The sequence below is a fragment of the Chiloscyllium plagiosum genome, chromosome 29 (genome assembly GCF_004010195.1).
Source record: "Chiloscyllium plagiosum isolate BGI_BamShark_2017 chromosome 29, ASM401019v2, whole genome shotgun sequence".
Lineage (NCBI taxonomy): Eukaryota > Metazoa > Chordata > Chondrichthyes > Orectolobiformes > Hemiscylliidae > Chiloscyllium > Chiloscyllium plagiosum.
In genome coordinates, this window is record NC_057738.1 from 48,263,604 (window position 1) to 48,279,782 (window position 16,179).

The 16,179-nt window shown below is 44.3% G+C and overlaps 2 protein-coding genes across 3 annotated transcripts in view; one reads left to right on the forward strand and one right to left on the reverse strand.

The window, feature by feature from the left end:
• Positions 1 to 11,255, forward strand: part of LOC122564570 (histone-binding protein RBBP4) — an 81,813-nt gene extending 70,558 nt beyond the window's left edge. Inside the window, exon 15 of the mRNA XM_043719663.1 lies at positions 11,240 to 11,255. The gene's annotated coding sequence lies outside the window, so the exon portion shown is untranslated. The remainder of the gene's footprint in view (positions 1 to 11,239) is intronic.
• The window catches only part of LOC122564571 (syncoilin-like), a 73,272-nt gene that overhangs the window by 13,084 nt on the left and 44,009 nt on the right, over positions 1 to 16,179 (reverse strand). Inside the window, exon 3 of one of the 2 annotated variants that reach the window (XM_043719669.1) lies at positions 13,430 to 13,554. In XM_043719669.1, the coding sequence (XP_043575604.1) occupies positions 13,430 to 13,554 (125 nt within the window). Of the gene's footprint in view, positions 1 to 13,429; positions 13,555 to 16,179 lie in introns of those variants that run through there. The other variant, XR_006315942.1, reaches the window with a different exon arrangement.

Below are 16,179 nucleotides of genomic sequence, written 5' to 3' on the forward strand. Positions count from 1 at the left end.
AACTAGGTTGAGGTGGGGGAAGGGGAAATGAGGAAACTGTTGGAATCCACATTGATGCCCTGGGGTTGAAGTGTTCCGAGGCGGAAGATGAGGCGTTCTTCCTCCAGGCGTCTGGTGGTGGCCTGGGGTTGAAGTGTTCCGAGGTGGAAGATGAGGCGTTCTTCCTCCAGGCGTCTGGTGGTGGCCTGGGGTTGAAGTGTTCCGAGGTGGAAGATGAGGCGTTCTTCCTCCAGGCGTCTGGTGGTGGCCTGGGGTTGAAGTGTTCCGAGGTGGAAGATGAGGCGTTCTTCCTCCAGGCGTCTGGTGGTGGCCTGGGGTTGAAGTGTTCCGAGGTGGAAGATGAGGCGTTCTTCCTCCAGGCGTCTGGTGGTGAGGGAGCGGTGGTGGAGGAGGCCCAGCACCTCCATATCCTTGGCAGAGTGGGAGGGGGAGTTGAAATGTTGAGCCACTGGGAACACTTCAACCCCAGGGCATCAATGTGGATTTTAACAGTTTCCTCATTTCCCCTTCCCCCACCTCATCCTAGCTTCTAACCTCCAGAAACTCGGTCCCCTGACCTGTCCGGACTTGTCCGACCTGCCCAGCTTCTTTTCCACCTATCCACTCCACCCTCTCCTCCCTGACCTATCACGTTCATCTCCTTCCCCACTGACCTATTGTACTCTATGCTACTCTCTCCCCCCCCCCCCCCCCCTCTAGCTTATCTCTCCACGCTTCAGGCTCTCTGCCTTTATTCCTGATGAAGGGCTTTTGCCCGAAACGTCGATTTTGCCTGTCCTCGGATGCTGCCTGAATTGCTGTGCTCTTCCAGCACCACTGATCTAGAATCTGGTTTCCAGCATCTGCAGTCATTGTTTTTACCAGAAGCATATAGACAGTGGTTCAGAAACACAAAGAACCAGGTCAGACTTACGTTGAGTTTGAAAGAATTAAACATTTTGATCGATGAGTGCCTGCTTTCAAGATAGATAGGACATTTGAGGCTCTAAGAGAGATTATTCTGCTGGAAGAGTTTAAAAACTCACTTCCAGAAATGGTAAGAATTCACGTAGAGGAACAGAAAGTTCAGGAACTGACAAATGAATGCGTTGCTGTTGCATATGACAAACTTCTGGCCAGAATTTCATCTTGTGAGGAACAGAGGTTGGGAGAAGGGGAGATCCTACACTACGAGCGCACTGTTAAGATTTTACCACAGGTTAAAGAAGCCCAAGAGGGTGGACAGGAGGTGAAAGGCCTCAGATGGTTTCACTGTAATGGAGTGGGACACAAGAAATTGTGGTTTCAGAAGGGCACTAGGAAAAGGTGGGACACGTAAAGACACAGTGCTAGTTGTTAAAGAAAGGCGCTGTGGGAAGAGATGTGGTAAAAGACGCTAAGCCAATGGCATTAGTGAAGGTAGTAAAGGAGACCCCAAGAAGAGCTGAGGAGAGTGCACAGCCTAGGCAGCGGGTATAGTAGTACCTGATCTCTAAAAAGAATTTGCTTCTGTGGGTAAAGTTTACTCAGAAAGAACAGAGGGAAGTTCTAATTTTGAGAGATACAGGATCTAACCAGTTGCTGATAGTAAGGGATGAGCAAATAATGCACTCTTTCTGATCTGTTATCCATGAGTGTGGTAATTTGTGGGATAGATGGACAGGAATTTAGCATTCCCCTATGTAAAATCAGGTTGGAGTGCCAACTTAAGACTGGAGAAGTTACAGCGGGAGTGTTTGATAAAGTACCAGTTCCAGGAATTCAGGATCCAAGTTGGGAGTGACACCCCTTGTTGTGGGAAGCCCAAGGAAAACCAAGAAATGGAAGAATTAAAACAGAAATATCCTGGTATTTTCCCAGATTGTGTAGTAACCAGATCCTACTATCACAGCACGAAATGGGCATTGGATAGGCATATGGAGGATAGTGGGCTAGTGTAGGTTAGGTGGGCCTGGATCGGCACAACATCGAGGGCCAAAGGGCCTGTACTGTGCTGTATTTTTCTATGTTCTATGAAACGTAAAAAGAAAGATGAAGGGGTTGAGGTTCAGTTAGCGGATACCCTGTTTGATGTAATGGTGCAGGAAAAACCTGAACAGGCAGAGGGTCAGACACAAGTGTTTAGTCCTGAAAGGCTAAGAGACTTGCAACAGCAAGACAATAAAAGATATATATGTGGGTGCATACTCTGAAAAGGAGGCAGAGAATAATCCGGAGGGTTATACCTGAAAGAGAGAATCCTCAGACGGAAATGGAGACCGCGGTAGGTTAATGCAGAGGAGAAATGGGCTGAAGTGCACCAGACTGTGTTGCCGGTAGCATCCAGACAGGAGGTGTTACGGTAGTGCACATGAACTACCTGTTGAATGTCACCTAGGGGTACGAAAGACTCAGGTTAAGGTACAAAAACAATTTTTTGGCCTGGAATGCACAAGGATGTGGTTAACTTTTGCCATACGTATCATACACCCCAAATGGTAAGTAAGTCACAGGCGCTAACAAAACCAGCATCTTTGTTGCCAATTCCCACATTTGAAGAACCTTTCACGCGGGTTATAATTGATCGTGTAGGTCCCCTCCTGAGAACTAAAAATGGTAACTAGTACTTGTTAACCATTATGGTTTCTGGAGATTTCTGGAGGCAATTCCATTACGGAGTATCAAGACAAAAAGGGTGGTAGAGGATTTAGTAGCTTTCTTCACACGGTATGGGCTACCCAGACAGATTCAGTCAGATAAAGGGTCTGATTTTACTGCTAGGCTGTTTAAGGAGGTTATGGATAGCTTAGGTATACAGCACTTTAAATCCAGCGCATATCATCCTGAATCCCAGGGAGCTTTAGAAAGGTGGCATCAGGTCTCGAAGACCCTGTTGAAAGCATACTGTCAGGATTACCCAAAAGATTGGGATAAAGATGCCCCAAACAAATCTACTCAGTTTACTCCTTTTGAGTTCAATCATGAAGTAAGAGGCCCTTTGAAATTAATTGAAGAAAAATTGACAGGACCACACTTACATTATATATTGGAGGTGAGGGAGAGACTAAATCTAGTAGATGAGTTAGCTAAACAGCACCTAAAGAGGGCACAATTTAGAATGAAGCAGGTGGCAGATAAAAGCTCTGAGACTCGGATGTTTTCCCAAGAGGATAATGTGTTAGTACTGTTACCACTGATAGGAGGTCCCTTCAAAGCCATGTTTAGTGGTCCCTATTAAATTGAGAAAAAGTCGAGTCAAGGTGAACTATTTAGTGAAGATGCCAGATAGGAAAAAAAGATGTCGGGTATGTCATGTGAATATGTTGAAACCGTATTCTCCAGATAGAAAGAACTGGAGAAACAGGTGTTAGCTACAGTCCTGCAGAGTGAGGAATCAAATGCAGATGATATGGATTTTGAGATACCCAAAATAGATTAAAAAAATAAAGAAGTCATTGAGGAGTGGGATAGATTAGTAAGCTATCGGTCTAAGGAGCATAGAACAGAGTTGAAAGATTTGTTGCTACAATACGGTGGCACAGTGGTTAGCACTGCTGCCTCACAGCACCAGAGACCCGGGTTCAATTCCCGCCTCAGGCGACTGATTGTGTGGAGTTTGCACATTCTCCCCGTGTCTGCGTGGGTTTCCTCCGGGTGCTCCAGTTTCCTCCCACAGTCCAAAGATGTGCAGGTTAGGTGAATTGGCCATGCTAAATTGTCCGTAGTGCAAGGTAAGGGGTAAATGTAGGGGTATGGGTGGGTTGCACTTCGGCGGGTCGGGGACTTGTTGGGCCGAAGGGCCTGTTTCCACACTGTAAAGTAATCTAATCTAATCTAATACAAGCTGCATTTTGGGAAAGCAAATCTTAGCAGGACTTATACACTTAATGGTATGGTCCTAGGGAGTGTTGCTGAACAAAGAGACCTTGGAGTGCAGGTTCATAGCTCCTTGAAAGTGGAGTCGCAGGTAGATAGGATAGTGAAGAAGGCGTTTGGTATGCTTTCCTTTATTGGTCAGAGTATTGAGTACAGGAGTTGGAAGGTCATGTACAGGACACTGTTTAGGCCACTGTTGGAATATTGCATGCAATTCTGGTCTCCTTCTTATCAGAAAGATGTTGTGAAACTTGAAAGAGTTCAGAAAAGATTTACGAGGATGTTGCTAGGGCTAGAAGATTTGAGCTATAGGGAGAGGTTGAACAGGCTGTGGCTGGAGCGTCGGAGACCAAGGGTTGACCTTATAGAGGTTTATAAAATCATGAGGGGCATGGATAGGGTAAATATGCAAAGTTTTTTTCCTGGGGTCAGGGAGTCCAGAACTAGAGGGCATAGGTTTAGGGTGAGAGGGGAAAGATATAAAAGAATTCTAAGGGGCTAAATCGAAGTGGTGGAGGCTAGTACAATTGCAACGTTTAAGAGGCATTTGGATGGGTATATGAATAGGAAGGGTTTGGAGGGATATGGGTCAGGTGCTGGCAGGTGGGACTAGATTGGGTTGGGATATCTGGTCGGCATGGATGGGTTGGACTGAAAGATCTGTTTCCATGCTGTACATCTCTTTGACTCTAAGGACATTTGTACGAATCAGATGGGGAGGACTAATGCTATTGTACATGAAGTAAACATAGGAAATACTGCTCCGATAAAACAACACCCATATTGGCTTAATCCTCTCAAAGCCAGACAGATCCAGATGGAGGTGGAGGCCATGCTTGACAAGAACATCCTTGAAACAAGCCAGAGCGAGTGGAGTTCGCCGATCGTCTTAGTTCCCAAACGGGATGAGTCAACGATTCCGCATGGATTATCGGAAGGTCAATGCCGTTACAAAATCAGATTCATATCAATTCCTAGATTGGCAGTCTGTATCAAGAAAGTCGGACAAGCTATTTACATCACCAAGTTTGACTTGATGCGTGCTTACTGGGAGGTACCTTTATCAGAGCTGGTGAAAGAAATTTCTGTGTTTGTTACACCAAATGTGTAAAATCAGTTTAAAGTTATGCCCTTTGGAAGGAAAAACGCGCCCATCACATTCCAAAGACACATGAACAGAGTTGTGGCTGTGTAGTGTATTTGGACGATGTAGTGATCTTTAGTACGTCCTAGAAAGATCACATGGTACATTTGGCAGAGCTCTTTGAATGACTACAAGAAACAAAATCTGTGATAAACTTAAAATGGAATTCAAGAAAGCAGAGGTAACGTTCTTGGGACATAACATCGGTCATGGAAAGTTGAGCCCATGGAATGCAAAGACGAAGGCCATCGAAGAATTTCCACACCAACCTCGAAGAAAGAGGTGCTTCGATTTTTCAAACTCTATTCGGAGGATTGTTCCAAATTTCAGCAGTGTAGTGGCACTGTTAACCGATTTGCTGAAGAAGAACACAAAGTTTCGGTGGATAGAACCATGCCACGAGGCATTCGACCATTTGAAATCAATATTAACCACCAAACCAGTTTTAGCTACACCAAACTTTTCAAAATGTTTTAAAGTCACCATCGATGCTAGTGACAATGGAGTTGGAGCTGTACTCCTACAGGAAGATGAGGATGGGATTGAACTGCCAGTTGATTACTTTTCGAAGAAGAACAACATCCACCAGAGGAAATACTCCACAATCGAAAATTAACTATTGAGTTTGGTACTAGCCTTACAACATTTTAATGTGTCATAGACAGTTGTGTACACTGACCACAATCCTCTTACACAGAGTCAAAGATATGTACAGCATGGAAACAGACCTTTCAGTCTAACCCGTCCATGCCGACAAGATATCCCAACCCAATCTAGTCTCACCTGCCAGACCTGGTCCATATCCCTCCAAACCCTTCCTATTCATATACCCATCCAAATGGCTCTTAAATGTTGCAATTGTACCAGCCTCCACCACTTCCTCTGGTGGCTCATTCCATACATGTACCACCCTCAGTCAAAAAAGTTCCCCCTTAGGTCTCTTTTATATCTTTCCCCTCTCACCCTAAACCTATACCCTCTAGTTCTGGACTCCCCAACCCCAGGGAAAAGATTTTGCCTATTTATCCTATCCATGCCCCTCATGATTTTATAAACCTCTTTCAGGTCACCCCTCAGCGTGTTCAATCTCTCCCTATAACTCAAATCCTCCAACCCTGGCAACATCCTCGTAAATCTTTTCTGAACTCTTTCAAGTTTCAATACATCTTTCTGATAAGAAGGAGACCAGAACTGCATGCAATATTCCAACAGTGGCCAAACCAATGTCCTGTACAGCTGCAACATGACCTCCCAACCCCTGTACCCAATACTCTGACCAATAAAGGAAAGCATATCAAACGCCTTCTTCACTATTCTATCTACCTGTGACTCCACTTTCAAGGAGCTATGAACCTGCACTCCAAAATCTCTTTGTTCAGCAACACTCCCTAGTACCTTATCATTAAGCGTATAAGTCCTGCTAAGATTTGCTTTCCCAAAATGCAGCACCACTACACTTCTAATTTTGGTGTCATTAGCAAACCTACTAACTATACCTCTTATGCCCACATCCAAATCATTTATATAAAATGATGAAAAGTAATGGACCCAGAAACGATCCTTGCGGCACTCCACTGGTCGCAAGCCTCCAGTCTGAAAAACAACCCTCCACCACCACCCTCTGTCTTCTACCTTTGAGCCAGTTCTGTATCCAAGTATTGAGGTTTCCCTGTATTCCATGAGATCTAATCTTGCTCACCAGTCTCCCACGGAGAACCTTGTCGAACACCTTACTGAAGTCCATATAGATCACATCTACTGCTCTGCCCATCAATCCTCTTTGTTACTTCTTCAAAAAACCCAATCAAGTTTGTGAGACATGATTTCCCACGCATAGAGCCAGGTTGACTATCCCTAATCAGTCCTTGTCTTTCCAAATACATGTACATCCTGTCCCTCAAGATTCCCTCCAACAACTTGCCCACCACCGACGTCAGGCTCACTGGTCTATAGTTCCCTGGCTTGTTCTTACTACCTTTCTTAAACAGTGGCACCATGTTAGCCAACCTCCAGTCTTCCGGCACCTCACCTGTGACGATCGATGATACAAATATCTCAGCAAGGGGCCCAGCAATCACTTCGTTAGCTTCCCACAGAGTTCTAGGGTACACCTTATCCGGTCCAGGGGATTCATCCACTTTTATGCGTTTCAAGGCATCTAGCACTTCCTCATCTGCAATATGGACATTTTTCAAGATGTCACCATCTATTTCCCTACAGTCTATATCTTCCATGTCCTTTTCCACAGTAAACGCTGATGCAAAATACTCGTTTAGTATCTGCCCTATCTCGTGCGGCTCCACACAAAGGCCACCTTGCTGATCTTTGAGGGGCCCTATTCTCTCCCTCCTTACCCTTTTGTTCCTAATGTATTTGCAAAAACCCTTTGGATTCTCCTTAACTCTATTTGCCAAAGCTATCTCATGTCCCCTTTTTGCCCTCCTGATTTCCCTCTTAAATATACTCCTACTGCCTTTATACTCTTCTAAGGATTCACTCGATCTATCCTGTCTATACCTAACATATGCTTCCTTCTTTTTCTTAATCAAACCCTCAATTTCTTTAGTCATCCAGCGTTCCCTATACCTACCAGCCTTCCCTTTCACCTTAACAGGAATATACTTTCTCTGGACTTTCGTTATCTCATTTCTGAAGACTTCCCATTTTTCAGCCGTCCTTTACCTGCGAACATCTGCGCCCAATCAGCTTTCGAAAGTTCTTGCCTAATACCATCAAAATTAGCTGTTCATGCTATGTTCCCCTGAGAATCCATCACCCCCTACAATTTCCAAAACAGCATACGTATTTGAAATGGGGATAGCCACAGAAGACTCCTGCACTACCTGCCTACCTCTCTTACCTTTCCTGAAGTCAACCCATCTACGTGACTATATCTGCGGCTTTTCTCCCTTCCTATAACTGTCATCCATCACACTCCCTTGCTCTTGTAAATTCCTCATTGCTTCTGTTGCTCCAACTGATCCATTTGATCTTATAGGATTTGCAATCAATGGCAGTTGTTTCAGATATAATCCTCAGTAAGATGTAAACTCTTCCTAAACTCCCACATCAGACAAGAAGAGCACATCACTCTACTGAAGGCCATTTTTGGTTCTTCCAATCCTCCAGAAAATAGCACTGTCTTATTCCTCTACAAACACTGCTGCAGGCTAACTTAATACTTATGACTTAAGAGACATATTTCAATAAAACATATCATCAAAAAAAACCCCACTCTACTCACTATTGTAGATTTACAGCAAGGCTATACTTAAAACTATTAACTTATCTTTTTTGTGCTGTGGCCTCTCCCAAAAAGGTTCCTCCAAGATCAGTTATGAATTTTGCTGTTTGTTAAGTTGTCCTAGATGCCCTCCAATGTCCAGCGATACATGAATTCAAACAGCAAAGGCGGTAACTGCACAGGTTCACTGCTGTGTCAGTGAGCAATGTGGGTTTCTTTCTCTCTCTCTGTCCTGCACAGACCATGTGCTGCCTATTGTCTGTCCTTCTCCCTTTTAAAAGTGCCGTTGTTTTGACTTCTTTATTTCTCCAAAGTTCTAAACAATGCAACAGCATATAAAACAGTAATTGCTGCTCCTGGAATTCGAGAAAATCACCTCCAACACTTAAAATACTTCAAGAAAGGAGCAGCCTGTTCCAGTCAGAAATGTTTCCTGTCCTCCATCTTGGATTACCCAGAATCCTCTTCTCACATATAAGTTCATATCCTTAAATTGTCTCTCTTACTTCCAATACTTCTAACATTAAAGTAGAGGTCGTGCAGCCTCACCTTCCTTCCTTGAGACACAACATGTCTAAACTCACTCTCTTAGAAAAGGAATCAAAACTTATCTTGTGCTGCTATTGAACTAATGCACTGTGTCCCTTGTCTCTGCTGACTAGTTTAAACTCTTCCCAATAGCAGAAGCAAACTCTCCTGCGAGGATGTTGATTTCATTTTGGTTCAGGTGCAGACCATACCACTTATAAATATAGGTCATTCTGCTATAATGCAATGTTTTGTCAGCACAAATTGGCTATAATGTGATTGATGAATTGTCAATGTTGTTTGGATAATGCAAACTTTCTCTTGGATGGGTATAGCAATTTTCTATTAGTGAACTTTTGCAGCGCTACTTTCTCTGTAGTATGAGGTTGCAAAGGAACACAACTGTCGTTTTATTGCAGAACGACCTGTATAGAAACATAGAAGAGAGGAGCAGGAGCAGGCCATTCTACCCCTCAAGCCTGTTCCACCATTCAATATAATCATGGCTGATTATCAAGCTCAGTACCCTAACCCCAATCCCCCAATATCCCTTTAGCCAATAGAGCTGTATCTATCCCCTCCTTGAAAACATATAACATTTTAGCCTCAGCCACATTCTGTGGTAGTGAATTCCACAGGGTCATCACTCTTTGAATGAAGAGATTTCTCCTGAAATCAGTCCTAAAAGGTTTACCTCTTATCCTTAAACCATGATCCTTGGTCCAGGCTCCCCCACCATCAGGAGCATCCTTCCTGCATCTGCCTTGTCAAGTCCTGTTAGAACTTTATAGGATTTTTTGAGATCCCCCTGATTCTTCTAAATTCTGGTGAATACAATCATAACTGACTCAATCTCTCCTCAGTCCAGGCATCCCAGGAATCAATTTAGTAAACCTTAGCTGCATTCCCTCTATAGCAAGAACATCTTTCCTCAGATAAGGAACTGCACACAACATTTCAGGTGAGGTCTCACCAAAGTCCTGTACAATTGTAGCAAGACATCCCTGTTCCTGTACTCAAACTCTCTCGCTATGAAGGCCAACATATTGGTGCCTACTGCTATGTGTTTACTTTCAGTGACTGTAGCATGAGGACACCCAGGTCCTGTGGTACCCCCTAGCCATTGCCTTCCATTTGGAAAAACACCTATTTATTCTTACTCTTTGTTTCCTGTCTCCTAAATAATTTTCTCTCCATTTCAATACGCTATTTCATCCCATGTGCTTTAATTGTACACACTAATCTCTTGTGTGGGAGTCTGTTGAAAGCCTAATGAAAATCCAAATAAAACATGTCCATTGGCTCCCTTTGATCAACTCTACTAGTTAGGTAATTGAAGAAATTCCAGTAGATTTGTCAAGTATGGTTTCTCTTTTGTAAATCCATGCAGAATGTATCTGATTCTATTGTTTTCTAAATGCTCTGCTTTAAACTCATTGATAATGGACTCTAGCATCATCCCAGCCATTTCTTTGTTCCCCATTAAAAGTTCCCTGTTTCTAACTGGAAAGGACCTACAATAGTTTTCAGCAGTCTTTTTCACTTTACAAGCCTATAGAAACTTTTAGAGTCAGTTCTTAGGTTCCCCGAAGGATTTCCATACTCTATTTTCCCCTACTTAATCAGGCTACTGGTCCTCCTTTCCTGACTTCTAAATTGTTGCCAATACTCAGATCTGGGAGAAAGTGAAGACTGCAGATACTGGAGATCAGAGTTGAGTGTGTGGTGCTGGAAAAGCACAGCAGGTCAGGCAGCATTCGAGGAGCAGGAGAATTGCCCTCCATCAGGAATGAGTCTTGTGGCTGAGAGATNNNNAAGTGATAGGTGGAAGAAGGTGAAGGAGAAGGTGATGGGCCAGAGGGGGGAGCGATGGACAGGTCTGGAGGGCAGTGCCGAGTTGAAGGCTTGGAACTGGGGTAATGTGGGGGGAGGGGAAATGAGGAAGCTGTTGAAATCCACATTTATGCCATGTGGTTGCAGGGTCCCAAGGCTGAATATGAGGCATTCCTCCTCCAGGCGTCGGGTGGTAACGGTTTGGTGGTGGAGGATGCCCAGGACCTGCATGTCCTTGATGGAGTGGAAGGGGGAGTTGAAGTGTTCAGCCACAGGGCAGTGGGATCGGTGGGTGCGGGTGTCCCAGAAATGTTCTCTGAAATGATCCGCAAGGAGGTGTCCTGTCTCCCCGTTGTAGAGGAGACCACATCGGGTGCAATGGGTGACATTGGGAGAGGTACAGGTGAATTTCTGACAGATGTGGAAGGATCCCTTGGGGCCTCGAATGGAAGTGAGGGGAGTGGGGTGGGCACAGGTTTTGCACTTCCTGCAACACATCTTGCAGCGCCCACTGTGACAGGGTTATATGGAGTTGTCCTGAGAGCCGGGCAGAGTGTGGACATAGATACCACTATTACGCGTGGGGACACCTCCCACCTTGTACATGGCATTTACACATATAACTCAGCCAATATTGTCTATCTTATACGTTGCAGGCAAGGATGCCCGGAGCCATGGTACATTGGGGAAACCGAGCAAAGGCTACGACAACGGATGAATGGGCACCAACAATCAAAAGACAGGAGGGTTCCCTCCCAGTTGGAGAACACTTCAGTGGTCCAGGACATTCAGCCTCGGACCTTCGGGTGACCATCCTCCAAGGTGGACTTTGGGACACGCAGCAGAGAAAAGTGGCCGGGCAGAGGCTGATAGCTACGTTCGGTACCCATAGGGAGGGTCTCAACCGGGACTTCGGGTTCATGTCACATTACAGGTGACCACCGTTGCACTACACACACACAGATACTCCTACACACACACACACATACTCACACATACACACGGACACACATACACACAGATGCACACACAGACACCTACACACACTCACATATGCACCCCCTCACAGACTTAAGACATTCTGCACTGACTACATACAACATACACTTTCTCACACTCACAACCCCCAACCCAGACAGACACACACACACAGACAAAGACCCACATGCACACATATATTTTGTGGGGTGAATTTGTACTTTCAGGGTTACATTGTACTTTGCTCAAAAACTGCATGCATTCATGTAGAACTCTGAGCTCAAAAACTGCATGAATTCATGTAAAACTCTGTTATCTCGCTTTTTAGATTAAAATCAATCTAAACATCATGGCATAGACAGAGAACACAGGGGGCTAACACCTTCAACATATTGTCTAGCTATCACGATTATTAACAGCTAACCCGAGAATGCAACTTTTTAAAAAAAGGTTTTGTGATTTACACATGAAAGAAGTGAAACTATCACTGTATTCTAACAGGTGAAAGGCTTAACAGACAATTAATTTTTCAATGTATAATTTCAGTTACATCACACTGTAAATTTTTGCTATAAATTCTGTTAGGATTGAGCCCTCCACTATCACCTGATGAAGGAGCGACGCTCCGAAAGCTAGTGTGCTTCCAATTAAACCTGTTGGACTTTAACCTGGTGTTGTGTGATTTTTAGCTTTTACATTGTCAGCATTAATATCTTTCCTCAATATTGTGTTTATATCTTCTTTAATTAGTAATGCAACTCCACTGCTTTTTTCTTTTTGTCTGTCCTTCCTAAGTACTGAATACTCCTGGATATTCAGTTCTTACTCCTGATCACCATGCAGTCAGATCGAAGTCCCAACTTCCCCAGAAACAGTCCCAGTGATCCCGGAACTTAAAACCTTCCCTCCTGCACCAATGCTCGAGCCAGGTATTCGCCTATCTTGTTCTCCTATTTCTGTACTTGCTTAAACATAGCACCAGGATTGGCAGAGATTGCAACCTTTATGGTTCTACCGTTTAGTTCACTGCATAGCTCCCTAAGTTGTTGATGCAAGACCTCATCCCTAATTCTATCAATAATTATGGTATAAATGTGTTCTATGATCCGGAGTTGCATCTGCCACCACAGAAACATTTGTCTCTTCCCCTAACCAATGAATCCCCTACCACTGTTGTTTCTGCTTTCTTATTCCTCCTTTTCTGTACAGTTGGCCTGTTTGTGCCAGAAGCTTGGCTCTATCTGCATTCCCTTGAAAACCATCATCAGCTTCCAATATGGAAAACTGACTTATGAGCGGGACCCCAGGGGACTCCTGCACGACTTGCTTGATTTGCTTTGACTGCCTGGTGGACCTAATAATAGTAACCTATATTCTTGTAAATTCAGAAAATACGAATTGAAAATAATGAACTTAATTTGTATAAATTGGGTAAGGAATTAAGAATAGATGGGATGAGAAAATGCTGTTTTTTAATTGTTTAGGCTCTCATTACTGATAGAAAATGACACTTGCTTCATGTCATTCTTGTGAAAATGGAATTGTATACTTTTTTCCCAATATAAATTTTGGGAAGCACCATCTAGATGAATTATTTTTCATACAAACCTACGAATTAGGAGTAGGAAGAGGCCATTCAGTCCCTTGAGATTGTTCTGCCATAATAATTATGTGGTTGTACTGATTATAGCAGCAAGTCTACTTTTCTGCCTACTTCTTATAACCTTTGAATCTCTTTTCAGTCAACAATCTATCAAACACACTTTTAAATATTCAATTATTTTATTTCATGGCAAAAACCTTTCAAAACATTGCTTGGCTGTGTTTTTCAAACTGCAGCTAGTTTTAAATGTAGATCTGGCACTTACTTGTAAACAAATAATTCCTCAGAGAGACTCTCTTTCAAGTGTTTAATGTTGTTGTTCTTTTGCTTCTGCACACCAAGTTCAGTTTTCAAGAGACTGACTTTTTCTTGCAGTTGCCTTTTTTGTTCCTGTTAAAATCATAAACCTCCATTGGATGTGACACTTTAAAGCATTTCAGGAATCTCATACATCTTAAAACAATAATGCTGCAGAAATATACAATACAGAAGTATACAATACCTCCAGAGTAAAGGTGCAGAAAATTCTTACTTTTGGCATAGTAAAACAAATTGAGCTGCTTTAAAGTTAGATCGATAGGAACAGGGGTAGGCCCATAGAGCCTGCTCTGTCATTCAATACGATCATGGCTGATCAAACACTTCAAAGCCTTTTACTCACATTATCTCCATGACCCTTTACACCATTGATAATCAAAAATTTATTAACCTTTACTTTTAGACATATTCAAGGACTGAGCTTCTACAGCCCTCTGGGACAAATTCACAACCCTCTGTGTCAAAACAAAACTCACCTTGGTCCTAAATGTCTTATATTTAAGATTTGACCCCTGGTATTAGAATCCCCAACCAGGGGAAACATCTTCCTTGCATCCATTTAGGTTTTGGTGCCATTTTTGCAGTGATTGAGTCTTTGCACATTGAAAGAATGTACAATTGCTGTAATCCATATAATAGTTCTTGCAAGGCCATTCATAGCTAATGAGCTAGAAAAGCGCAGCAGGTCAGGCAGCATCCAAGGAACAGGAGAATCGACGTTTCGGGCATAAGCCCTTCTTCAGGAATGAGGAAAGTGTGTCCAGCAGGCTAAGATAAAAGGTAGGGAGGAGGGACTTGGGGAGGGGCGTTGGAAATGCGATAGGTGGAAGGAGGTCAAGGTGAGGGTGATAGGCCGGAGTGGGGCGGAGAGGTCAGGAAGAAGATTGCAGGTTAGGAAGGCGGTGCTGAGTTCGAGGGATTTGACTGAGACAAGGTGGGGGGAGGGGAAATGAGGAAACTGGTGAAATCTGAGTTCATCCCTTGTGGTTGGAGGGTTCCTAGGCGGAAGATAAGATGCTCTTCCTCCAGCCGTCGTGTTGCTATGGTCTGGCGGTGGAGGAGTCCAAGGACCTGCATGTCCTTGGTGGAGTGGGAGGGGGAGTTGAAGTGTTGAGCCACGGGGTGGTTGGGTTGGTTGGTCCGGGTGTCCCAGAGGTGTTCTCTGAAACGTTCCGCAAGTAGGCGGCCTGTCTCCCCAATATAGAGGAGGCCACATCGGGTGCAGCAGATGCAATAGATGATGTGTGTGGAGGTGAAGGTGAATTTGTGGCGGATATGGAAGTATCCCTTGGGGCCTTGGAGGGAAGTTAGGGGGGAAGTGTGGGCGCAAGTTTTGCATTCATAGCTAATGTACAGCTATTTTTTTAATGTGTTTTCTAGTCCCATATGGTTTACCCAACCTATATGAAGATTGAAGTCATCCATGATAACCATTATATATGCTACAAATCTTTCTCATCTCCTGATTAATATCTTATCTCCCTCTATCACTACTGTTTAGTGGCCTTGGAGTTATTCCAAGAGTAAGTTCCACCCAAACAGACTTCATATAGCCTCCTGCCTGAAGATCCTTTACTAATGTACTGATCCCATCTTACATTATCAGTCTGACTCCACCACCTCTTCCTTTTTGCAGCAGAGAGCGGCGGGAGCTGGGCAGAAGTGAAGCCGGAGCGCAAAGCCGGTCGGGAAGGTAAGTGATTGTTATTTGAGTGGGTGTGTTCTAAACCCCAGGTCCTACAAAGTAGGGCCTCCTCTAACCTAAATTAAACGTCCACAGACTTGCCCCAAAAAAAGGGTCCAAGGAAGTTCCTGTGGATTGAAGAGTGAGGCTTTAGCTCAGGACTCTTTGACAAGGAGGTTGAGTGAAGTGAGTACGCCACAGTTGAAGAGGGTGAAGACATGACTGCCATGCTGGTTCAGTGTGCTGCATGCTTGATGTGGGAGGTCAACGACTCTAGTATGTCTGGCTCGTATAAGTGTGGAAAGTGTGTGCACGTTCCGCTACTGACAGAGCATATTGCAGCACTGATGAAAGAACTCGAGGACCTTAGGCTCATCCGAGAGAACGAGATCTTTCTGGACAAGACCTTCAGCGAGGTTATTACACCGACCATACCAGAAGAGAGCAGACGATGAGGAAGGCAGAGAGGAGACAGGTGCAAGAGACTCCGGGGGAAATACCTGTCAGGAACAAGTTGAATCTTTTGGAAACAGTAGAGACAGATGACACTGCCAGTCTGCAAGGCGGCCAGGTCTGTCAATCAAAAGTTGGCGTGGAGACAGAGGGGAAGAGTCGGACATCGCACAGATAGGGGACTCCATAGTGAGAGGAACTGACCGGGGTTTTTGTGGCAGCAGGTGGGACTTAAGGATGGTGTGTAGCCTTCCTGGTGCCAGGATTAAAGACATCACAGACAGAGTGCAGGAAATCCTCAAGGACGAAGGTGAAGAGCCAGAGGTGGTGGTACGTGTCGGCACAAATGATGTCGGGAAGAAGAGGAGGATCATACTACAGCGGGACTTTGGAGAACTAGGAAGAAGGCTGAAAAGCAGGACGTTCAAGGTGGTTATCTCCGGTTTGCTTCCAGTTCCTCGGGCTGGTGAGGCCAGAAACAGGGAGATAATGGACTGGAACGTGTGGCTGGGGAACTGGTGCAGGAAGCAAGGATTTAAATTCTTGGATCACTGGGGTAT